Below are 27,926 nucleotides of genomic sequence, written 5' to 3' on the forward strand. Positions count from 1 at the left end.
AAGACATACAGAAAAAAATATGTCGACAACAGTATAAAACACATTACAAATATATAATTCATTTTATTAATGTTTGCTTAATTTCGCTCTCTCTTTTTTTCGGACACATTTGTGCAGTGTTGCTATCAATAAAAAATGTATAAAACATTTCTCTTTTTTGTTCATTTTCAGATTGAAAAGTTCACGATATAAAGAAAATTTACTCTATTTGGTATTTCTTGCTTGACACATTACTGATAAAAGAGGCATATAAGCAGGAAAAGTAAAACGATTGTGATAAAAACAGAAGAAGTAAAATTGCGATTCCCTTTCTGTTAATTTTATCATTTGAGAAAACATATTATTAGTGTGTACACATAAATGTCATGAACATTAATTGAAAACAAGGAGAAGGCATAATCAAATCTACCGTATATGTACTGTATACATGCCTTAATAGATGTTCATAAACACAACAAAAAAGTGCTGTGTTTTAAATTAAATTAAATTAAATTAAAAAAGGAGGCACAAAAGAAGAAAAAAAAACCACAATCATTTAAAACTGAAAAAGAAATGGAATATGAATAAAAATATAAGAAGTAAAAAAAGAAGAAAAGCAAAGCAGCAAGTGAAATAAAAAAAGCGCAAAAGGAATTTCCACATTTATTTCTTTTTCATTCACAACAATTTGAAATAATTTACTTTTAATGATTTATTATTTCATTTATTCAACACATTTTTGTGCCCTTTTTCATGCCTCAGTTACATACACATGGAAATAATGTGTACATTTATCGTAATGCAATTGAAATGAAATAAAGCATACAACAAGAATAAGAAAAGAAGAGAGAAAATTGTTTATATCAAAATAAATCAAAGTGGAATGTTTTCTCTTCAGTTCTCACAAGAATACGTCCACAATCAAACACAGCGATAGCTTTATGAAAAAAAAACAAAAATAAAAAAATTGTTTTTCCACGGTTCACAATTGTGAAACTTGTTGTTATTGAAAAAAAAGTAAGAGAAAATAAGAGAGAGAATTGTTAGTGTTGTTTTTGTTGCTGTTGAAATTCTTTTGCATTTATAAGAATGTTATTAAGTATTACTACATTTTGAACGAATAATTTGATACTCAAAACCAAAAGACGAAGTTAAAACATCACAAGATACCTGTGTGCTATGAGAGAAAATTAAGAAGTAACACCGAATAATTTTCGTTTCGTTATAATGAAAATTAATAATTGCAAATTGTGTGAAATTTACGATGATCAAAAGCTGTCAGGTGACAAGAGTAGCAGTATAAATTCGCAATCACAGTTTTGTCGCCATACAGCCACATTTCTCTCTCAAACACAATTAGCGCTCGCTTTTCATCTACTCAGAGGTAATTATACATTAATTTCTTCATAATTTTGCCAATAGAATTTCATTCAACTTTTGGTCATCAATAGTGATCAGTTTGGATTCAAACTATTTGAATATACTTTGGTAATTGGGCTCGTATAGAAAAAACTTAAAGACTATAATTTGTGTAAAATTTACACGTCTGTGTAATTAAGATACAACATTTATACAATCTTCCAACCAGACAATTTCTATAAAATTTTGATTAACTTTAATTTTCTAAGATCCGGTATGCAAAATGCTTAATATTAAAATCTAACTCATGAATATGTCACCAAGTGACGCTGAATATTTGGAATTTGCAACTGACATCTCTAGTCATCAATCAAATGTTCATGCTGTTATGTCTCATGTTGTACATATTTTACAAATGCTTAGATATTTTTTCTAGCAAATTATTATGTGAACCTAACGCAAACAATAAAGGTTAAATAATACAAAGGAATTTATGACAGCTCAATGACCTTATATTTGTATTAAAAGTCATGTTGATTTCACGAACTTGTCTATAATAATAAGTTTTTATATCTCTCATTCTATCCTTTACTTCTCATTCCGAATTCTACAAGCAAACAAAATGTAACAAGCATTTATTTTCGACCGGTCAGTAATATGAAATGAGAAGGAAGAACAACTTCCTCCTCTAATTATTAATGTCTATCTTCTACTATAATTTTCTGCACACATTAATTGAAAGTCTTGTGTCTTTTATCCTCAATGGAAACTTTTTTCTTGTCATTATCATGGCTTGGTTACACGAAGAAAACATAAGAATCTCATCATTTTATTTTAAATTCGTTTACTTTAGTAATCTGTGCATACAGTTAATCATAAAAGCAATTTTTGGCAAAACCTTAAATAAGATACTTGAAAAACCTAAAAGCTCTTAATTTGGCATGACACAACTTATAGAGTAAAAGTGTTCAGTGTATTTTATTTATATTAATTACTCGTTTTTCACTCTAGATGAGAGAACAGTATTAAAAAATGATAGTTACTAAGTGAAAATGTATACATTAAGCCACATCAAGTGAACCCGAAAAGAAGCCGAAAAAGAAGAATTTAAGCATTTGAATGAAATATTTAAAATCGTGAGGGCCTTTCTTAAATGTTTATTTACCATTCTTTTTTCTCTTCGTTTTAATTCTTTCCCATTCCTCAATTCCTGTTAAATCGCTTCGTTGGCTTTGAAAACAATTAAGTGAGCGCAACAGAAAGTCGCCAGTGAGTATAAAACGTTCTTGTAGCACAATTACCATTAAATTAAAGAAGAAAAAAATAAATTGGTAGAAATACCATGAACTACTGTCTATTTGATTTGACTTTAGAAGTTGAACAAATTTTCAGAAAACTTGCTACTTTGCAGCTACTTGAATTTAAAGTGAGTCAATATGCACGGTATTTTAAATGGAACTTATTTTTTAAGGTACAATAAAATTTTGACCAATTTTTCGCTAGTCAGTCTTGACATTGCTAGCCATTTTTTAAAAATTCACAAAAGCTTAAATAGAACTAAATTCCTGTATAATTTTTCGGTTTTTTGAGCACACAATGAATTTAATTCTCTTTTTATATGTCATCGATTTTTATAATTTAAATATTCATGAAACAACATACAATATGGAGTTATTTTTTCTATATCTATCTCTCGACACGCTTATTATATTTTCAAAGACGGTGCAAAACAATCCAACAATCTTAATTTTGTATGATATGGTAATAAATTATAAAAAATAAGCAAGTTCGTTTACCTTGAGTTACAAAAGTTATAGTGAAATATAATGTGTACGAGAAGTACATAAAATTTATTTACGAAAGTCTTAATAACACTGAAGACATGTCAATAAAGTTACTTGATTACATAATATAATCTCTCAGTTGGGATTTAATGGTAAATTTACCAGATCTCATATCCCTTAACGTAATATCATCATCATTATTTGTAATATTGTAATATTATTAATGTAAATTGTAAACATAATTCACATTTAATAAATGGCAGTGAAGTTGAATTGACTATTTCAATTTGACCTTTCCTTTCTGCTTATTCACTTGGTAAAATATGATTGAACAGAGATATGTGTACTTATGAATATCAACCATTGTGTTATGCAGTAATTTTACCAAGAAATTAACATATCAACTTTACCCAATGTTTTCGATCACTTATGGATATAAACAGATATTGTTTTTATCCCTTCATTTTCAGTATTCATTGATTTCATGGGAAGTTGTCAATATTAAATGAAACAAAAAAGAAAACATGCATGAGGAATTTAATTACCTACTTTGTATTTTTAATTTGCAAGACCAACGGCAAACTTTCAATAATAAAAAGCAGTAAAAAATGACCAAAAATTTAAACATGTCATATCTTAATCTCAAACGAATGTATACATTCAACTGAGTCTCTGACAGGTTCATTTCGACAATAAAAGTAAAAGAATTCTCTGGAATAAGTATCAGAAATACGCGCAAAAATCTGTATGAATAATTCTTGTGATTGTCGTGTAATTATTGTATATAATGACACTTAAATTTCAACAAAAAAGCCAAAAGCAATGTAATTAATTGTTAATGCTAGCAATAGTAAAAGTAATTAAAATGCATATGAAATGTGAGAAATGAAATAAATGACCATTTTATGTTAATTAGACGCACTAGAATTCCCCAATGGTATTATACTATTTATATTTTCAAGTACTTTCCTCCTCTTAATTTTATTCTATCCAACGCTTTTAGAGATGAGTAGCATTTTTTCTTGAGTGTGGCAAACGATAATTAATTTTCATTTTCATTGCCTTTACGCTATGTGCAGAAAGTAGAGAAAGAGAAATATTCTGCAAATGACTACCACCAGTTACTAATTTACTTGTGAAGAGAAGAAAACAAAAAGGAAAGAAATTTTTCATTTGAAATATGAAAATAAATGTACTTTGGAATGTATTTAACTGTGTTTTTTTCGGACACACAAACTTTAATGCCATGATTTGTACAAAATTTGTAGAAAAAATAGAATACCTAAACAAAAAAAAAATACAGTTCTGTGATAATTTTTTATGTAAATTTTGAACTAAATTTTCTATTCATTCAAGAGAACAAAGTTGCAAAAAATTCAGAATAATTTTTTTTCGTAAACGAGACGACAAAATATGAAGAGAAAAAAAGCCGAATAGGAAGATAAAAAAAATGAAACAACTGACAGATTGTGGTATTTTTTACAAGCCATTTTTATAAACATAAAATCCAATTTATCACAACAGCTTGTCATCAGTTCAGTACTGGAAACATCATAACAGTGCCAGGGAGTGCTTCATAATACCATGTTATTAATTTTCGTTAACCGCATTACCAGACAAAACATACATTCCATTAAATGTTACATCTTCTTTTTCTTCATGCATTTATATTCTTTTTCTGATATTTAAAGTCGGTCTTTTATTGTATTTTATTTCATTTGATATACGTACTTCAAAAAGACATGCCTTATGTGACGCGTCGAGATTTTTTAGCACTTTCATGAACGATGTTAAATGTTGCATTACGTGCTTGACTCACAAGTGAATGAGAGCAGGAAATATAAGGAAAATCATGAAAACTTGATGAAGAATAAGAAATATTTAACAAATATATTTAAGAGAAAATTACATGAAGCTGTCACTTTACATTATTTTGAAACCTATTAATCACAAGATGAGTAAGTTTAAAGTTTAGAGATATTTATTTTATTTCTATTAAATGAGATCGTGATAAATATTTTTATGTAGAAAGATTTATCTCTTTTGTGTTTAATTTTTATTTAAATTTCGAAGTCACTACTTCTTACCATATTCAACAAATTCATACATAATACATTTTAATTATTCATTCTTGTGAAAAGTTATTGATGTTAAGATAATGATGATTTTTAAGACTGGAAAGAATTCTTCTACATTTCTTACAAGTATTAAATATGCCAAATTTATTTTTTATTCATGATAATTGCTGCCGTTCATGTTTTTCTTGAAAACTTGACTTGAAAATTCAATCAAATGCTGCATATAAGCTTAATTACTCGAAATTCTTCATTTACATAAAAAAAAAAAAAAAAAATTTATCCAAAATTAAGAAGAAGTTATTAAATTTAAAAAAAGAAAGAGAATAAAAGCAATTAAGAAATATACATATTTACACGTTCATTTTGCGCTATGAGTAAATGACATTAAATTAAGAGGAAAGTTTCTTATTTGCTGTTTTCCCGACAATATTTGAGGTATTGACCAGGTAGACATAGAAATAAAATTTATAAGCATATTAAAATAAAGTAATTTTTTACATAAGAAGTGCAAAATAAAAAAGTTTTGAAATAAGCGCGTTAATGTTTCATAATATGGAATAAATAACCATATTTGTGCAAAACATTATGTCTCGTTTGTGATTTTAAATATCCATATGATGCTACTTACGTAATCATTCCAATTTAATTTAATTTAATTTTACATCCTCATATTCACTTTGCAATGTTTATCTTTTATTCTTGACATGTATGTATGTATAAAAGAAGAAAAATTTGTATTGATGTTGAGTTTGTTGTTTAAGAACAATCGAGCTATTTAGCATCACCGTGGTCATGTATGAATATTGAATCGATAGATTAAACTTAACTATTCCCATTGTTGCTGCTCATTATTGTAAGGAATTCTTTGAGATTCAATGGTAATTTTCAAATTGCTCGCATTCTTAAGCAGAATATTTCTTTCTTAATAATGCTCATTTTTAAGATTCAAAACGATTCGTGAGCAATATTTTCCTGTTCGTGTTCTTTATTTCCTTCAATTCAATTTCTCGCATAACGCATTGACATTAAACCTTGTTACAATTACATGTTTTCACAATTATTCTTCCAGTATGTTTCTTATTTTCTTCTCTTTTTCCATGATCACTATATACCACCCAATCACATAAATTTATCCAAATGGACTGTACATTCTTGCTGCTTTTTCATTATTACTGCTCATGTTTTGCTTTTTTTACCGTCACTACGTGTTTTATTTATGATTGAAAAAATAATAATAATAAAAATAAATTAATACTTTTGTACACTTATGAAATTCTCTCTTCTTTTATTATTATTATGCACAAATAAATTGAAGACGTTTTAAAAGCCACTAAATTGTATGGAATAACTACTTCACTAAATATAAATGATGACAGTAATTAGGAGAACTAAAGGATAAAGAAATTGGTAATCAAAATTGGGACACTGAATTGAATAATAATGAAAAATAACATCTCTCGACTGACAGCAAGTCATTTTGTAGCTTTTATAATAAATAAAATTTTATTCGTCATATTTTCGTTTCACACCTTCTTGTCGTAAATTAAGAGTCAAGTAAAAACTAAACTGATTTAATAAAACATAAAACTTTCAATTCATATCCAGTTGTGTCACATTAAGCTGAAAATGAGGTAAAATATTAGCATACCGTATAAAAAATTATTTTCCACGAAATATTCACCTATAAGTTGCTTAGTGATATTACTATATAAAGATAGTAATGAGATGTTGATTCGGATTTAATGAACCCAGATAGCTAATAAATGCTCGCTTTAGTTTATTTCAAATTGAAATGTATGTTTAATTTAGAATCTGTTGAAATATAAAAAATTCTCGAGGCATGATTTCAAGTTCATAATAAAATGCATTTAATTTGATATAAAGAAGTAAAACTGTAGGTATTCTCTGAATCTATTCATTCATAAATCTTTTTAATGCTGGAAATTATCTTTCTGTATACATGAATATACTAACTACTAGATATTTCTTGCCTGGGTGAGCGACAGTGCAATTGAATGCAATTGAAAAAAATTACAAAAGTCCTCGTGTTATTGATCGAGGGACTTAAGCGCGTCCCAACAGATTAATTGATTAAAAATTAACTTCCAGACCTACAAAACAAAATACTAGGATTAAGGTCAATTCCAAACCCACAAAACAAGATCCAGTAGGATTCAGGTTTCCAGATCCACACAGATCCAGTATTGACTTCAGACCCGCAAAACAAGGTCCAGTAAATTCCAAGTCATCCTAGAAGATTTTTAAGCATAATTTAACGGATTTTCATAATTTAAATCTCATAACGGTCAAAAAAAATTCAAACTTTTTTAAGCAAACACTGTTAAAACATCGAAGAACATTGAAAAACACTGCAAAACAATGAAAAAACGTGTTGTTGTTGTATAAAAATGAAAAATTGTTAATTTAAAGTTGATTTCAAAGTAAATGTGGCCCCTTTATGGAACTGATCTTTTAAAAATTCCGAGCTCTCTACGATGTCTAGATAAAAAGTTTTTATTTGGTGTTTATTAAGGACCTTTTTGTTTCAAAAATGCGCTAAAAACCCGAAGCGTTTTTTAATAGCCGCAACAGATTAATTGATTATAAATAATAAACATTTAAGCAAAATACTACTTAAATTGGAAAAACAAGTAGTTTTCGTTCACAGCTATTGAGCAGCAAAAGCAACAGCACTTAATTTCGCTAGCTATTTTAGCCTTGTTATTCATTTCAGAATGTAATTTTTTATCTGATGAAAACCACTGGTTTCAAAGTAATGTTCCCGTATGTGCAAAATAGAGGTGTCGATTATTTGGGTTTAAAGGATTTGTACAAATCCCAAATACCCAAATTCTTAGACCCCCAAATACTTGTACAAATCAGAAATCTTTAGTAATAGAAAAAATCGTCACCAAAAAGGGCTTTTTCTAGGGTTTTAGACTTGTTATTCATTTCAATGTGTTTTTTTATGATGAAAACCACTGGAAAATTACATTTTTCCATTTTTTTTTAAATAAAGTTAAAATATCATATATTTACGAAAAAAAATTTCCACACAAAAAATTGAGATGAATGCATTTGGATGCGTTCTTAGAACAATAGAAACTGTAGGCCTGGGCATCTCGTCGAATCCTAGTAAAAACCCAAGTACTTGAGGTACCGCAAATCTTTTCAAAATACCCCAAATCACAAGTACTTGGGATTTGTAATCGACACCCCTAGTGCAAGTCTCTTGATATATTTTATGTACAAATGCGCATATAAAGAGCTAAGTGCATTCGGAAATTTTAATCCATTTTGCCAATATCCATTAGTATTCAATTGAGATGAAATGGAAAAGAAAACAAAATAAACATAATATTGGATGTAACATATTATGAATGCTATAAATCCATAGTAAGAGAATGAACAAAAATGTACTCAATGTTGATTTTTACCATTTATAAATTGCTTATTGCATTACATGTAGTGTACAGTGAAACGCGTCCTTACCCAGAAATGGGAATTTGTAATTGGTACATTTTTTTATGAATTTTCAACTTACCCAATATGATTCTTAAAATGCAACATGAGGCTTGTAAGCTATAAATAAATATATTTATATATATGAATACGGTGATATAAAAAATTCATTGGAAAAATTAATTAATCTGAAAAAATGTATAAATAAATAAAATAAATAAATTGTTGGCTGTTGCTGTAGTGTTTATTATGTTTGCAAGGCATTTTTTTACATTTTCATTGATATTTAATTAAGCGCGGCAATTCACTGCCGCTTTTTTTTCTCAATTTACAATTTATTATCATACTGTTCGAATTTCAGGCAGTTATTGAATTTTGATGCTCCAATTCGATTTTATCATATTCAAAACTATTGGATTTCAAATATTTTTTGGGGTTAATATGAAATGGCAATGAAAAATCACACAGCAAAAATGCGATAAGTGTGCAAATGCAAATGAAACATAATAGAAGAAGGCAAATTGAATCAAAATCTATTGCCTTACTTTCACAATGGACACACAGAGCAAAAATAATAGAAAATCCGATTTAAATTTATTCTGCATATCTACATCACATGGAGACTATAAGTTTGCATCGTATATGCAACTGACAAAGAAAGCTAATGGCAATAAATTGGCATAATAAATATATCTGGCTATCCAAAAACAACAACGGCAAAAAAAGAATTATTTCAGAACATGATGCGACATAAAAACGGGTAGGAGAGAGAAATTCAATATATTATTCAATCTCTTTACTGACCGTGTGTATTGGCAATCTGTGCCACTTGCAATATCACCATCAGTGCTCTCACAGCTTACATTCATACATGGTGCTGTTATGTTCTCTCAGTTAAAATTTATGCCACTGTTGCGGAAGTAAAAAATCAACCTTTCTACAAATTTCCCATTGTGTTGCTGACTGAATTTATTTATACATTATTTGATAATATTTTTGAGATCCCCCAAGCTCATTCTCTCACGATATGAAATAAAATAAAAGAAAAGAGCAGAGCAAGCGAAAAAATCGCTCAATTTCCATAAAGTAATCGCTACGTCTTGTGAATATGGAATTTTTATGGATATGTTATCACTATGCCGTTCTCGCTTATTTTTACTTCCTTTTCATAATACAACAATTGCCCTTTTGTATCTTTACATCTTTCTTTTTTTCATGCCTTCTTTCGTATTTACTTTTTCAATCTTACAGACAGCTACTGCCAAAAATCATATGCTCTAAATTGTGTGTAGATTATGCCGAACAGAAATAATCATAAAATATTACCATAAATAATAAATCATCACTTATGCCGCGTTGCTCCAATTTCATTATAGCGCTTTGAGCTATGTTTCTTGTTTATACTCATGTACTCAATAAATTGTATACGAAAATGTGATGAGAAAATTGAGGATTTATAAAGAATTTTGGTGTTTTCAGAATTGTAGCATATATTAAGTGGGCGACCACAATGTTGATGTATAAGAATGGGACAAGTCAGTAATCTAATACATATTGTTTGAGAACATTTGAAAATGCCAGATTTGAATTTTACTCTTTTTATTGCTTTTAATATGTCTTATGAGAATGAGTTGATAGAAGAATTATAAAAGAATTTTTGTTGTTTAGAATGTAAAACGGATTTTTTAAATGACTTATTTCTTTTAAAAACTTTACAATGAGATTAATTTAATCAATTCAAGCCCGTTTGATTCATATCTTAGGTATATGCAATAAATAGAAACAAATTCACTAAGCACATATGAAATAATTAAATCACTAAAATAATGAATAAAATGCCGCTTAAATGAACAAAGCCATAAAATTAATTCATGAAAAACAATTTAGTTTTATTTAATATATTATCATGTTTTGTTGCATGTGATAAGTTATAAACTAAAAGAACTAAAATGATTTTTAAGAAATATTTGTTTTTGGCTTTTGATGATTCAGTCGAATTAAATTCCTCAGTTTTTCTTGTTTTGTATGTGCATTTGAAAACACGAAATAACATAAGAAGAAATCACAATAAAAAAGATAAATTGAATTTCAAGTTTTTATTGTTATTTGACTATAATACAACAGTACATATTTTTAAAATGAAACAAAAAGTGGAAAAAAGAAATGCCATAAATACCACTTAAAGTGGCACTTAAAGCGATTAATTTTTTCTTCTCTTCTTTTATTATTTTCATTATTTTAAAAATCCATTCATACCTCTCGTTCACTTCGATATTGTTATCAATGTTTATTTTTTATGCAGCTATAGAAGAATAATGCATATAAAGTAGAAGTAGAACTATAATGCTGAGTAGTTATAATAGTTGAAATAAAGAAGATGCAAAAGAAAACTTTATAAGAGTGAGGAAGTGGGTGAACATAAAAGGATGGGAACATTAGATGAAGCATGCTATCCATGAAAGTTGGAATTGAGGCTTGATACACTTCATGATGCTACATATTTTAAGAAGTGAATTTCTTTATTTAGTTGATGAATTTACAAAAGTAAAAGATGAAATAAAAGACTCAGATTTCCATCCCTGAAAGAAAAAATCTTTTTCATTTATCTTCATCCATTTTCTCTTCTGCAGTTCCGTTTTATAGTTTCTCTGCATTTTCTCAATAGTATTCCTATAAAAGTATTAAATAAGGTACGATATGCAGGCAAACGATGAATTTTTTATGCAATTTTCACTGAAATTGGAAAACTTTTAAAGCCTTTACTCATCTGCTACTGCAATGATGAGTCTGTTAATATTGAAATATGAGTTTATATCTCCCGAAAAAGTATTCGACTTTATCTTTCAACAATTTCTGCACATATATTTACTCAAAATGTTCAAAACAATGAAGAAAGACGACAAATTAGAGAAAAAGATGAGAGAATTTTAAAACGATGAATTGTGAGATCAAATTTCATCTACTATCCATAGGCAAGTCTCCCGCGGCGCTAAAAACATAAATTCACGTAACTCGTATCTCATTTCTAAAGTAATTCCCCAATTAGTGGATAGTATAGAGGCTTTATTCCTCCACATAGTGTGAGATTGCAGCAGCAAGATAAGATTATAATCATTTATGTCCTAATGACTCGTACACATCATGAAAACTGTCTGAAATGCCTTTTAGCGAATACGAGAAAGCAATTCGTGTTATTAGCTGTTGCTTCTTTAAAGAGAAAACTTTAAGTGCCATTTAGTGATTTTTTTTCATTTGTGTTTAATTCAAATTATAAGATTCCTAGCAACATTTTATTTAGCTTTGGGTTCAACGCAATATTTACATAGTACTAACGTTTCTCCTTAAAATTGGTTGGAACTTATTTATTTCATTAAATTAATTTAAAATAAAATTGTCGACAAAAATTATGACATCAAAACATTTGATTTTATATTCTGATCACTCGTACTACATAGAACTAATATTGTGTGGGCAAAACAGAAATCTGACGTGTTCATAGAACTCAAGATTTGAAGTTGTACATTCTATCTGGTTTTTACACATTCCCTCTTTTAGACATGAAAATTTCTTTTTGATTCGTTTCTGATTCTAGCTTTTTCTTTAATTTTTACTTATTTACTCGTAATTTATCTACAGTTCTATTTGAATGATTATTTTAATTTTTTTATATAGAAGAAATGATTTTATAGACCGCACTTTGTTGGAAGTCTGCCGCTTAATTTCTCTATATTTTTTAATACTTACTTATCAACTGTGAACCTGAATCAAACAATTTTTATTCGAAACTTAAAAATTTTGTCAAATTTTGGATTTTTTTTTTGAATATTGTTTGACCCATCATGATTGACAGGAGACTAAACTAGTCATTAAAGTGTCTTTTCTACAAATTTTCAGTTTTTCATATTTTGCTACATTGCATGTAGTTGAAGCATTTTTGCAAGATGACTTAACAGACGAGTATTTTTATGACCAAGAGCAATTTCCTTTAAGTATTCTATAATAGAAACTTATACGAAAGGGAATCATCAACAATGTCGTTGTCTCCTTCTTGTCATTTTCTGTCATCATTATCATCATCAAAATGTTCATGGCAATTGCATGCCTAAGAGAAAGGAAAAGGAGGAGAACAAATGTTGAATAAAGGAGCAAGTGAAAGACGAGAAAAGAGATTGAAACTTATAAATTAATTAGTGAGTTATCAAATTTCCTGAATTCGCTTTCGGGTATTTGTAACAGTAAAGGCGTTGAAACATTTTTTCTAAGACATTACAGCAAAACGCCGTCATCCCCAAATCTCATTTTTGTAATAACAAATTTTCATACATAGCCAAATGCTGAGCATTTTTCTGTTGCTTTTATCATTATTATTATTCATTAAACGATGTGTAAACGAGACAGTAAAGTGTCTTTCTCTTTAACATCATATTTATTTGCAACAAGAAAAAAACCCAGTCACAACATGTTATCCCTCACTCTCCTGTACTACATATCAATGAAATAAATGAAAAATTTCTAGATTATGTTTTGTATGATGATATTTTCATACTCACATTTGCTGTTGCAAAATTGACATTGTCATTCAACACGAAAAGTTGGCTGCTAGAATGGAAAATGAAAATACATCCATAAATGTTGTCATTTCAACTTGTATCACCATCGATAAAATTGATATTATCAATTCATTTTATTTTTAAAGTTTTTTACTCTTGTTTGAATTTAATCTGTGGTATTTGACAGAAAATCAAGGTTATAATATTCTTCTGTTCATATGATTTGTATATAGCAAATTCTTACTAATAATGATGAAAGATTCTTAGTTGATAGATTAAACATAATTTATCAAATGTTTACATTATGCCAAGAAGTGATAATAATGATTATCGACATAGGAATCAGAAATTACACGAAGAATTTTCAATTTTAAGCTTTCATGTTTTAAGTCAATAATGCGATAAGTGCTCACATGTGAAAGAATGATGAGAATCTTACCGGTTTTTTATTTGCCAATTATTCTCTCCTTTTCACTCCCTTCTACAGCATGTATGTTGAATCAAAACAGTAGCTGTTGATGTGTTTCACTTAAAACTCATTTATTCAACTCGCGAAATAAGCAAGAATTTTTTTTCTTTCTTTTTATGCCGTCGACTTATTCATTTATTTATTTTTTGTTCATTTTCTTCTCTGTTCAGAAATCTCGCAAGATGAAAATTAAATAAATACGAAAGAAATTGTAATAGCAGCGCGAAATAGCGCATAATGTGAAATAAGGAGATTGTAAAAAAAAAGAATAAGAGAAAAGTTTTAGTTCTTTTATGTATAAAAGGCAAAACAAGCTCTTCTTATTTATTTCATTGCCTGATGATTACGGTGTTGAAGCAGAAATAAAGAACAATAATTTACAAAATATGTGTGTTCAAGCAACTCTAAGTATTGTATTTATACGGGCAGTCAATTTATTAACTTGATGAGTGTTTTTAGTATTCTTACTTCCTTTAATTAAAGTTTCATAATCATCTAAATTAATTAAATTTCAAAATAATAGTCTTGGTCATTTTCCTAATATTTGCTTACGTATGATATTTATATATTCTGATGTTTTTTTCACGTAATTCTAATTTTAATAAGATCATGAAAATATTATCACCCATGACCTGATTATGAGATTGTAAAATGTATTATATGCTCGTCAATTTTAATAGAGAATTCAAGTTTTTGAAATAATTTCAACGCGTTCATCACACTATGTAGAACCATAAAATTGAAGTTAATTAAAATCTTTTGATCATTGACCGAATCGAAATATTAAGTAGCATGATGAAATTAATGTTTAAAGAAGACTATTTCACGACTATGTATTCCATTAAAGTCCTGAGTTAATGAAAAAATTTGCAACGTCACGTTGTTGAAGGACATTTTAGAAAATTTCATTGAACTTGCTCAGTCTTTCGATATTATTTTTTTCTATTATGCGATTATGTGCTTCTTCTTTTTCTACTTTGACTCGCTCTATTCTTTAGTTTGTTCAACTATTTAATGTTCTTCTACTATTCTCGCTCTCTTTCACTCTCAAAACTTCCATCAACAATCTATTCATGCATACAATGAACGCTTACAAAAAGATTTTTTATGAAGAAAAGAACTCATCAGATTTATTTTCAAGCTTTAAAACTTCTTATGGTAGTTTAATTTCCTTTATTTCCATTTTAGTCATATTTTGTATCTGCTTTTAATTTAATTATAATTAAGTTTGAATTAATTCCTCTGTGTGCTTCGCATCATCACAATTATTTAGTAAATATTCATACTCAGTGTTTTGCAATGGAATTTTTTGTTGATGCCTTATGAGACCATAAATATATTTTGCAATTTTAATTATCTCCAGTTACATTTTTCAAATTCTTTAGAGTCCACAACAATTAATAAAAAAATGAATTATAATTTATTATTTTATGCTTTTTAAACATTTTGAATCTTCAGAACATCAAAAATTTATTTTTCAAATGAAATTATAAATGAATTTGACACTCAGTAAGTGAAAGAAACAGAAACATTTATATGTGACATAAACAGAATGAATAAAATGAAATTGTTTTCATTATTATTTTTTGCTATTTTTGATATTAGGTATTAGATACAATACTGAAACAAAATCTTACATTATAAAACTACTTTAGGTGTCAGTGACTTTTCTGTTAATGGCACAAGAAATAAAACGAATTAAATTGAATAGAACAAAAAAGACTTTGATTATGATGATGAAGTAAGAAATTTTTGTATACTCACCTGCTGACTTCATGCTTTAATGGTTTATAGGTTGAGGAAGTAGATTTTTTAAATTTGATTTTGAACTTAAATATTTCAGTTTTCATTCACTAATGTAATTTAATCAATTTATTCTTAATAGTAATTCTTTCTTCATATTTTTTGTTAAAAACTTGTGATTCTTAAAAAAGTGAGAAATAGCAAATATATTGAATCTTTTATACCTTATCAAGTAGAACGTTGATGTATAAAAAATAAAATGTTATCATTTTGATGCAAAACTCTTTTCAAAGCTCGTCTTCTACTTCCTTCCATTTTTCACGTCAACATATATCATGTCATGTTGATGTTTTACTTCTCACTTTCTATATGAACGAGAGTATAAACATTCTGTATTTTTCATTCACTTTTACATGATGCGCAGCGTATTATGTGTGATTTGAGTATCATATCATCATAAATTAACATATCTTGACACTTTATGCAACAGCTCAACTAGTGATTTGTTTTTTATATTGTAAGATGTACAAAGACTACAAATTTGTGTTGAAAATATTGGAGGTTCGTTATCGTCAACTTGATAGCCTTCTACGGTGTGATTTGTGACCACACATATTGTGGCTAGGCATATTTTATTCCTTGGCAAATATCTTAGCAACTGATATGTTTAAGTATGTCAAGAAAATAATAAATAGCAAAATTTTGTCAATTCAATTATCAAAAATAGATTTCCATTGACATTAATTGATAAATAGTACCTGTCTTAAAGCAATACATATGCGAAACAATCTTTGTACCTGACCAATTTAATCGTCCTGATTTTTAAATATATGACCTATGCATATTAAGTAAATGTCTGAAAAAATAAAATTAAATAGAATATAGTAATGCATAAAGTCAATGCAAAAGCATATATTTTAAAGAGTCAGCACATAAAACTTGTTCTTAGAAAATCATAAATATTCTCTTGAATCATTGGTAAATCATTGAAGAACTTGATCATAAATTCTTTACTTCTATCTTATTGTTGCTACTCCTGCTGCTGTTGCATACTTAAGGGCTTTCAATTTTAAATTTATATGCATTTTGCTTACGATTAGCATATTTTTATTAGTATTTGAATATTGTATTATATCTGGTTGCTTCATAAAAATGTCATTAAGTTGGATCAAATTTTCAAGAACTTCCACTCGTTCAATTTCTTCTTTATATTTACTCATGTATTTTGACTCTTGTATATAGACTTTTTTGGAGTTTCTCACAAGAAAAAATTACGAAATGTTTCAAGGAAATCGATAAATTTGTGATTAAATCTGTGCTAAATTTAAAAAGTCATAATTTTTATTTCTCACCTTGCTTTGACTATAAAAATCAAGCACCAAAAATTATTTCAAAATATATAATAAATATATATTTATATAACGACACAGTATTGCATACTTTTATCTTATCACCACAAAGTGGTTTTAAATGAATTCACATGAGACTTACATATCAATTTTTTTTCTCACAAAATGAAACAATGAAAGGTTTTTGAGATATGAATCACATGACCGTGTAAAAGAATTATTATCAATGCGTATCACACAAAAATTCCTAATAAAAATTTCACATTGAAAGAAATCGTAAAAGCTTCTCAATGACATGCTCTGAATTGATAATCTTTGACTTTGCAATATGAGATGATGATTAAAAAAGTCCCGTTGATAATAAAGCATAGATTTTGGAACCTTATAAAAAATAGTATTTATTTGCTACAATAAGAATCGAAGTTATTTCTAAAGTAAAAAAAAATCATCAATATCTTTCTATCCAACAGCGAAAAATACTGTCAAAATAAACTTAAATTGAAATTTAAATAATTGAAAAAAAAAGTATTTACTAATGTTAAAAAAAAGAATGCAAATGACTTTCATACCAGATTTGTTGTATTGAATTGAATTCTATAAACATAACCCAAATATCAAAATTATGGAATAATGTTTGTTGCATTTTGTTGTATTATCGCTTTTGAGTTAACTTTTTTTAACATTCCTGAGTATGACGGTAGTTTACATTGTGGAGTGCACTCATCTTTTGTAATTTCATTCATCTCATTTCCTCATTGCAAATTACTTCATGCATTTCAAATTAAAAAAATTTCTCCAAGTCATCTCTCTCCACTTTGTGGATTTTGATGATGTTAAATTGCAACACTGCATAAAACTGTGAAATTAATTTAATTTTAAAATGTGAAAAGCATATTTATGTATTTGCTCGGAATAAGTTTCATGACACCAACCATTTGCTTCACAGATTCACTTAAAAGTAATACTTTCAAAAAGATGAGTACTTTTACAGTTCTTGCACTTTATTTTTAAGGTAGAGAGGAAATAAAATGGTAGAATCAAAAGACACGAACATAGTCTAATGGATATGATGAAAATAAAAAATATAAGCAAAAAGTCTTCCGACTTTATTACCAAACTAAACTCTCCGTAGAGATTTTCTTCTTAGAATCTGACATACATGCTCATATAAAAACTCTATATATGTATTTATTATACATAGTATTACAAATCACTATCACTATCTTATACTTGTTTTTTTATTTATTGGAAAAGTTGAGCATGAAATAGAGATTGATATATCTGTTTAGCATAGGAATATGAAATTATTCATCATCATCATTTAAAAAACCACCATATGAAATTAAGGACACTAAATGATTTAAGAGAAAAATTCAAGTAATTTAATCGAAGTTAAAATTTTTACGGCTATACATAAAAGTTTGCAAAAAAATTATTTTGTATTATATTTCAAACTGCTTAAAATCTTTTCTATTTTTCACAAAAAATAAATGAAATTTTCTCGACTCGAAAATAAATAACCCTCAGGAAAGATTATGAAAATGATGATTATTGAATTAAAAAATTTATAGTCGGAAGAGTGAAGATGAAGATGAAAAATTCAAATTTGCCTAATCGAAATTCTTTTTGTACATTCAAGATACATTTTGCAGTAGCCGAGAGTGAGTGAGACGAAAAAACCTTGGCAATTCGACAAAAATTCATTAAATAAATAAACTAAATAGGAGAATCATTCAAAGTTTCCCGCATAGACGCAGTAAAAAAGATACACAAATCACAAAGACCTTGCTATAAGAAAGAAACTTTCAAAATTTACTTAATTTGCATGTGATTGATATTTTATCATAAGAATTTGTCCTCGACAATTCGTGACACAGTAAATATAAAATTTTAAACATCTTGTTTGCCGTCTTATTCATTGCAAATATTATGGAATCAAAACTGGTTTTATATAAAAATTTAAACAATCTTGAGGTTTCATATTGTTATTACTAAATACCCTCAAGTAAAATTATTAAATTCCGAGACACAAAATTTTTCCTTGAAGCTTTCGATAGAAAAACGAGTTGATTTAATTTGCATAAAATCACCAAAAATAAACATAAATTGTCGCACCTTTATTCAACTTTTTGGGAATAAAATGAACGCTTAAAATCATCTTTGATTTTATATATTTAATTAATCAATTACTTCATCTTATCTAATTAATTTTTAGTCATATCGGTCGTTCGATTTTGATTCACGGAAGTTTTGTGTCTTGACATCTCATAAATTATTTATTCATTTTTATTGTTCACATTTACCTCACGCAATCATCGTTGTTTATCTTATGCTAATAGGCTTTAGAAATGAAATTTTTCGCAAATTTTGCTTCTTAAATTTTCTACCTTCATCATAGCAATTTAATTTACTTTTCTTCTTCGTCACTTTTTCACTTTCGTCTACGTTCAACTTCTCCTTTTCACCATACCTCCTTATTGCTCACACTGCTACTTTTTTTGCTTTATATCTATATTAAAATTTTGATTTTGGAATTCAAATTGAGTTGGAAAAATCTCATCTATTTTTTCGACACACAGAAGTGAGTAATAATAAGAAGCAATCAGCAAGCAGACGTCATGAACCATATAAAATAGATTTTCTCAGATTAAGAATTCACAATGATGATTTTTAAGAAACGAGATATCTTTTCAAAAATTCTCATTAACTAACTTTTATAATTAAGTATTTCTTTAATCCGGATCAATAATATTTAAAAGGATTTTGAAAATAATGCTACAAAGATTAATATTCTTTTTCATTAAATATAAAATAATATTTAATGAAAAATATTTTGAATAAAAAATGAAATTGATAGTTAAAAATCAATAATAGAAAAACTTCTGTTATTTAAACTCAAAAGAAAAAATGGTAATCGTGAGATTTTGAAAAGTTCGAAGAAGTATATTATTCACACCTTACGTATGATAACCTTCACAATATTTGCATTTACACGATTTTGTCGCTACCAAGTTTGTGTAAATGAAATACGTATATCTACTTCTTATTATTATACAAAACACAATAAAATGTGATATAAGCTCTTTCACATGATACAATAGAAAATATGGTGAGATAAGAAAGCATGCGATACATAAACACATACAGCTGGAGAGATAGATATGGTATTAAGTAGAATATTTAATTTCATGACAGATAAAGTGTTTAAGTATACAGATTTGTGAATTAAGTTCAATAAAGATATCAGAGAGAATTTACAGATTTTATAAACATATTTGGAAGATCATACAATATTTGAGAAGAACTTGCTGCATATAAATTATCTATTTTCAATGAGTAGTTATTGAAAAAATGTGATTTCAAGAATGTCATTTTCCGAAATAAAAATAGTTCGATTGGAAAATAACTAACTTAACTATAAGTTAATGAGTCTTTTAAAAATGTCTCATGTTTTGGACTTTCGTTCTATTTGAACTATGTAAAAAAATGAGAGCATCACTAAATCTATATCTAACATAATTTATTTACAAATAAAGTCCTAAAATCTACATCATATGATGCTTGTCTGAAACACTGAATTTTCTATCTCATTGCTTTTACATCTTACATGAGAGATACCATAGCAAGAAGATAAATAAAAATAAATGTTATAGGGTTAAATTAAATTGCCCTTTTTGTAAACAACACTAGCGTTTACCACTGAGATAAACCTTTAAGAGGCAATTGAATTTTATCATTTAATACAGCTGAAGCATTTTTAACCCACAAGACTAGAAACATTTTGTTTGCGAACAACAAATATGAGGATAAAACGAAACTAGATTGATGAATTTAATCAAAATCAGTAGATTGTGTCATTTTTTACAATATGACCTTTTTACCAATATTATGTGCTTTTGATTTCATTTTATAAAAAAATTTATCTACATATATTCTTTGTCAATCCTTCTGAAAGACTTTTTTTGTGAGAAGACTTAATTTCGTATCGTAACAATAAAATTAATAGAATAATGAAACTTATCGAAGGCATTTCATCATCATCATTCACATTTTCATTTGATACCGCAAGGGTATTTATTTTTTTCCTCCTTAAACTTGCTTCGGAGTAATGAGAAATAGGGAAGGAATTGAAACATCTCAGTAGATATGATTTATACATGACTCACAACGACATAGGATTGAAATCATCTGCAAAATTAGTTTCTCATCTCCTTTCATTCCTGTTTACACTCAACTTTTTTAAATACAGTTTAAGAGTCTTTTCATTTTGTCTGGCATCTTTTGTTGACGTCCGCTTTTATAATAATTTGGTTTGTTCATTGATAATTTGATATTAGCTATTAATGATGTAGCAAAACAATAATTTTTAAATCTAATAAATGCCACTGCATGGACTTAAACCACTCTTAATCTATCGTCTATATCTTTTGCATTGAGCAAAAATGGCAAGATTTGAACTTAAATTGAAACAAGCGCTTTATTGATTCCTCCGCAGAGCTATCTAACTTTTAATGATTCACTTTCCAAACCGGTGTCCTTATTTGCAACTTCTTCTCCTATAGGATTAAACCATATAATAAAGGCAAACTCATTTATATTTGTATATTTTTGTGCAGTTCTGAACTGCAGTATAAATGCTAGAAAATAATGAAAGTAAAAAGAACCCAAGAGACAAGAAGTTCTTCGAGATACAGACACTGACACGATGAAAATTTTCCTTTTCCTTTATTCATTCTATGTTGCTAAAATACTTTTGTTTGTTCTGAATTTATAATATAAAAACGAAGCCAGCAGTTGTTCTATTTTTAACAGCTACTAAAAACCAAATAAAAAAACACATTCTCATGCATTTTCAATTTTTATTTTATTTTTTTTTCTTACTTTCAACCCCTATTTCTCATTCATTAGTTTTCATCTCTTCTTCTTTAACTGAGTTTGCTTATTCTCGGTTTTGCCTTCTTCTTTTATTCTCAATATTGAATTTATAACTACAGATGTAAGAAGACTCCTTTAATTACGCAGTAAAATTTTATGACTAAATTACTTGAATTCTTTGATTAGAATTTAATATGCAATAAATGAATACTGCCACGAAATTGATCGTAATATAATATTAAAAGAATCAATTATTAAAAACTATGTGTAAACAATTTGAAGCATGAAAAGATTATGTTGGCATTTACATAATTCTGCTGGTATGCATTGTGCGTTACTATAATGAATTTTATCTAACTTCTAAATTATTAAATCTGAATAAATATTTAAAAATACAATAAATCGATTATTAATATTTACCATCAAAATGTTTTGTTTATAAATGAAATTAATGCTAATATCAAGATGCGCATACCAAAAAAAGACAGTAAAGTAAAAATAAATCTCCCTATTCGAAAACGAAAAAGAAACGACAAGTCAAATAAAAACGATTTTTATTCGTAAAAATAAATTCCAAGTTCATGTGTGCTCATCTATAAAGTATTACGGAATTTTTATTTTCATTCTCGATTTCTTTCCTTAAACATTCTCATTCTACCGTCTTGTTGAATAAGTGACGATCATCATCATGCATGTATAAATAATATAAATATACACAAATGTGTGTAATATGTGTGTAACAAGAAGCGAGATGTAAATTTAATATTGCCATAGGGGTGAAATTGAAACTCAAACAGAGCATGAAAAATTATATGATCAAATTTAAAGGAGTCTGCATTGAATATGGTATCAAAATGTATTCATATGTCTATAAGAATTAAATAATATAAATCCATCACCAAACGATAATTTAGATTAATGATTTTCAAATTAATGAAATTGTCGATAAACGACATTAATTGATTTTTAACAGAGATATGTGTGCGTGCAAACGTTTAAAATTATATATATGAGATTTTGGAAGCAAATATTTTTGAAAATTGCACAATTTTGATAAATTCCCATTAAAACTAAATACTAATTTTGTATTTTGTCAACCATATGTAAAATTAACACAAAACAAAAGTCATTTTTTAAATATTAAATCTCAAACTGGCTGTTATCGCTTATGTATAAAAATAGATGTTAAAAAGGGGAAGAATATATTAAAACTTTAGTGTTTGTTCCTAATAACATAAAAATACATATAATAATCAGAATGTAGAAAAAAGTCAGAAAGGTTGACAATCACGACTTTTAATTTTCTATAAGCTTTAATTATTTATATGTGGGAAATAAAAAATATAATTACACATTAAGCTCTTCTAATTCAATTCTATTTAGAGTAGGACGCATATAAAATTTTTATTGAATTTGCGCCTCAAGTAATAAAGTTACATTAGAAAAGTTTGTGATTTTAATACATAAAAATGACAAACAAAAATGATTCAGCTATACAGCCTAAAAATCAAATCATTATTTCAAAAAAATTCAGGAAAATCAATAATCAATGTTCTATTTTTTTTTTTCAATTATTGCAGGATATTATCAACCGGCAGGACCATTAATTTCACCTCATTTACTACCACCCCCGCCATCAATAGAAGGCGATCAAACACAGCAAGCACAGTCGACAAATGGAACAATAGGAGAAATTGTCGATCCGGATGTTATGATAACAGGTAATAATTTTCATTACAATAGATTTGTGATGTGCAATTGTGATTTTATATCCTTATCATAAGCTATCATTGGAATATCATCATCTAACATATTTATTATTATGTGTTTTATCTTCTTTTTATATTCTCACATACACATCTTCTCATCAATTTACTTCCTAAATATCTTCCTATTTTCTGAATCTTTTTTGATTTTGTGATTATATCTCATGGCTTCTCATTTATTACATCTCCTGTTACATCTATATTATTGTCTATACTAGGAGGTGACTTAGCTCCACGACCAAGTTATCGTTATGGGCCACCACCAGCACCTGACTTCTCACGGCCATTACATCCACAACAGATGCATTATCCACCATCATATCCCCCTTACTATTATGGTCAACATCCACCACCACCTCCAGTGAGTCATCAAGATCTTTGCTACCCATACTACCCGCCCAAATATTATCCAACAAATTCTCCATATGCAAGACGGCCATATTTATCACCTAGTTATTATCAACAACCTCCCCTTGTGCCTCAAAATGTTCCGCAGCAAATCGTTCCAGCAGCGCCAACACCGCAACATATCGATCCGCACTACACAAATTCACCATATTATCCGAGTCCGAGTCCATATAATACCAGCGGACAGTGTTACAGTCAAACACCACCACGTAATTTACAACCACCGTATCTAGGTGAGGAAAAGTATGATAAGTTTATGACCAAAAAAGTGTCACATTCTGTATTTTTGATGAATGATTGTGTGCTCCAATTTTTCATTTTTTATGATATATTGTGAATATCATGCAACCAGGAATATTCAGTGATAAAAAAAGTTTAATTTTTCATATCCTCCAGTATTGTCATGACTGTTGTTAATTTGTAACGTATTGTAAAATGAATATTTTATCTCATTTTTTTTTATTTCATTTTCCTATCCCTTTGGTCTTTATCCCAATATTGGTGTATTTATTCATGCTTGTTTTTCAATATTAATGCATGCTTTTAATTGCAACAACAAATCACTTACTTTATTGTTAATAAACGATTAAATTCCCTAACAGAAAAAGAGCATGCTCATAAGTACTCTCACAAGATTGAGTGTATTCAACTTTATTGAGAATATACTCAATTCTTTGGCTGTTAGGAATTTGAAATACTTTTAAAACATACAACTACCAGAGCCTTTTGAAACGTGTATAACATTTTATAATGTTATAATTTATAAGCAAAGTTTGTTCAATGTTTATAGAATAACAGTTGAATGTAATACATCATTTAAGTAATACATATTTTAAAAAAATTCCTAGATTAATTTTATAGAATCACTAAGTAATAAAAGTTTTGTATGTTATCAATCAAGTTTTACACAGTTTTTGCTAAATAATTACAAATAGGTATTGTGTTCAATTCATGTGCTTCTTAATATAATTTTAATGCTGACAATTTTAACATAAACAAATCCATTAAGAGCAATTGAGTAAAGTTTTTGATTGTGTGGCAAGGCATATAAGTGTATTTCATTCTATTATCTCATGTATTTACATGTAATAATTTTATTTCTGGGAATTTGATGCTTTCATTTTGTTTCATATCACTTCATGTAGTGACGTGCTGAACATTTTATTTCTGTGAGATTGACTTCTTTTTGTGACTAATATATTTTTAAATCATGAACATATTTCCCCATATTGTGAAATTTTATTCTAAAAAATTGATTTACTAAAATTTTTTTAACCTCATTTCCATTTAGATGCTCATCAGTATCACAGCGCGAGTTGTTCTTGTCCAATGCAGTCGTGTCAGTCAAAAAACGTCCATACTGGCACTGGGCCAACTAAGGCGAAAGGCCCAGTGTCAGCAAGTAATGGAATAACCGAATCACTTCCAAAGACCTCATCATCTCATTCAAATGGTAGTGCACAACCAACAATATCGTGTAAAGTAGAAAATATTTTATCGCCAAATGTGGTAATTAAACCTGAAAATGACAAACTAAACGAAGGAACAGTAAATCAAAACAGGGCAAAATCTCATGAGCTTTATGATAACATGATGCATTCGCATGCACCATCGATGACATATTCAATAAATTCAAAAGTACTTGATACGCCAGACCTTTCACCAAGTCCTTCTCGTGGCTCTATAGGCGTTCAACAAATACCGACAGTACAACATGATACCGCAGTACAACCATCAGAAAATAACCTTAATAGTGATAATGCTATTTTAAGTCATAGAAAGCAAGCACGCATTGGAAAATCTATGGAACGTGACAGACAACTGCAGCAACAACAGCAAGCAGTACCAAGCGGATATCACAATCACCATCATCATCATCATCACCATCATCATCATATAAATCATCAGCAGACTATGATCAATAGCGAAGCAAGTGTTTTAGTGGAGATGCAACAGTTTAAGCAAGAATATCCTGTGAAAAAAGAGCGTGATGTGAAGAAAGAAAAAGACTGCGACAAAATTTCAATGACAAATTTTAATCATACGAGTACAGCAAATATTAAAGTCGAGAGACCTGAAAATGAAAATCATCGACAAGAGTCATCAAGTATATCGAAATCGACAACAAACAATAACAGAAATGAGACGCCGCCAATAGTGCAAAATGAAATTTCATCTGAAAACGATACAATGACAGTCAATTTAATTAATGAAAGCAGTGATGAATGTGGCATTGATTACTCTATTAAACGAAAGCATATTTATAGTGATGATGTGATAGTATTGAGTGATAATTCGACCTTAGATCCTCCAACAGTACCAGTTAAAAGAAGAAAACTTTTTGAGAAACCGATAAGTACACCGAAAAAATCTCCGCCAAACAGCTACAAGAGCTTGATAAAACAAAGTAATTCCACTCCAACATCATCAACGGGAAATGAAACAGAAACTGTGCCAGAAATAACATTAACACCAGCAATCACAACATCCCTCTTAAAGACTCCATCGGCAGTAGTAGCAAAACCAAAATTAATTACATCAAATATCAATAGAATCTTAAATAAATCGACTATAAAACGTAGAAACGTTCTTAAAACGAAATCAACTTTTAAGACAATGAGATTTCCGGTAAAGGCAAAAAGGCGAGCGTTGCTAAAAAAGAAGCAATTGCTTCAACAGAGGAAAAAAACAATGACAATTAATGAGAAATTACAACAAGAAAATACATCCGATAAACTGACTATTAATGATGATGATGATGTTATTGAAAATGATAAGAATCATACCAAAAATAGTTGTTCAATTTCAGAAACTACTCAGTTAATTGAAGATGACAATGACAATTCATCCTCAGACATGGTGATTTGTGAACAAGTGTCAAACGAGCCAAGTGAGAATAATGAGGACAAATCAATGGACGGTAGCAGTGAATATTCCGGAAAATCTAATATTGATCTTACTATTGACCGTGTGGCGAAAGGATATTTCTCTGAGTCGGAAATCTTTTCAAGTCTCTCGAAACATCGTAAGACGAAAAGCCAAAAGAGATTTGAGGCAAAACTTTTGGATTTATGTGCAAAAGAGAAAAAGAAGAGAAATATAGAAAAGGTTCAAAACAATAACGGCAGCAACAGTAGTGGTAAAGATAAAAGTCTCAATGTGCCAGAGAAAGACAAGGAGAAGGATAAGGAAAAGGAAAAATCAAAGAAGAAAAACACAAAAGTCAATAAACCGACTCTGCAGCAAACTGAAAATGCGACTGATGTCGTAGTCATTAATTCTCCTGCACAAAGTACAACAACTGAAGCAAAAGAAATTCAACCCAACAATAATAAAAATAATAATAATGATACTTGTAACAAAAAGACTTCAATAAGAAAACCGAAAAAGACTAAAGCCAAAGAGCCAAAAGAGATTGATAATAAGGAACCGATTAAAGAAAAAAAGAAGAAGATAGCTCCAAAGAAGAAAGCTAAGGAAGCTTCAAAAAATTCTAATGAAAAGGAATCACTGAAAGTTAACACTGAAGAGACTTCTTCCTCACAGTCTACACTAAAAAAGAAACAAAAAATAGTAACATCGAAGAAAGGAAGCACCGTTAAAAAAGCAAAAACGAGTGATGTTAATGAAAAAGTTGTAATTGAGCCATCAACTAATGAAAATGATAATAATGATGTTAATAACGTTGAAACTATTGAGTCAAAAGATGAATCATCTACAACAACCCTTATCAGCTCAACACCTACTACAGTGAAGACAAGTACAGCGCTTGTGATTGATGAAACGGATGTGGCAAACAACAATAATGAATGCTTTGAGAACAACAATAATAAGCATAAACAACAGGAGCCATTAACTTTGTACAAGACTCCTGGCTTCGGTTGGACAACTGCACTTGTAAAAGCATCACGGAGAGGAAAGAAGCCAAAATATACTAACAGAAAGAAAGTGAAATTAACTTTACCAAATGACATTATAATTCCCAAATGCACATCAATCCCACGTTGGAGTAATGGATGGGTATGGGAAGGTGAACCATATCAAGCTTTAGTATTTTTAAATGTAAGTAATCTTTTGTACATGCATTATCAAATTAAATTCTAC

General features: G+C 28.5%; 1 protein-coding gene across 2 annotated transcripts in view; it reads left to right on the forward strand.

Annotated features, from left to right (window-relative positions):
- Hers (Histone gene-specific Epigenetic Repressor in late S phase) overlaps window positions 1-27,926 on the forward strand; it is a 92,574-nt gene that overhangs the window by 60,928 nt on the left and 3,720 nt on the right. Inside the window, exons 6-8 of one of the 2 annotated variants that reach the window (XM_070637442.1) lie at window positions 23,229-23,369; window positions 23,633-24,055; window positions 25,114-27,884. In XM_070637442.1, the coding sequence (XP_070493543.1) occupies window positions 23,229-23,369; window positions 23,633-24,055; window positions 25,114-27,884 (3,335 nt within the window). The remainder of the gene's footprint in view (window positions 1-23,228; window positions 23,370-23,632; window positions 24,056-25,113; window positions 27,885-27,926) is intronic. The other variant, XM_070637443.1, reaches the window with a different exon arrangement.

This window comes from Chironomus tepperi, unplaced genomic scaffold, assembly GCF_022539635.2.
Source record: "Chironomus tepperi strain 1889 unplaced genomic scaffold, CSIRO-AGI_Ctep_v1 contig_161, whole genome shotgun sequence".
NCBI classification, from domain to species: Eukaryota; Metazoa; Arthropoda; class Insecta; order Diptera; family Chironomidae; genus Chironomus; species Chironomus tepperi.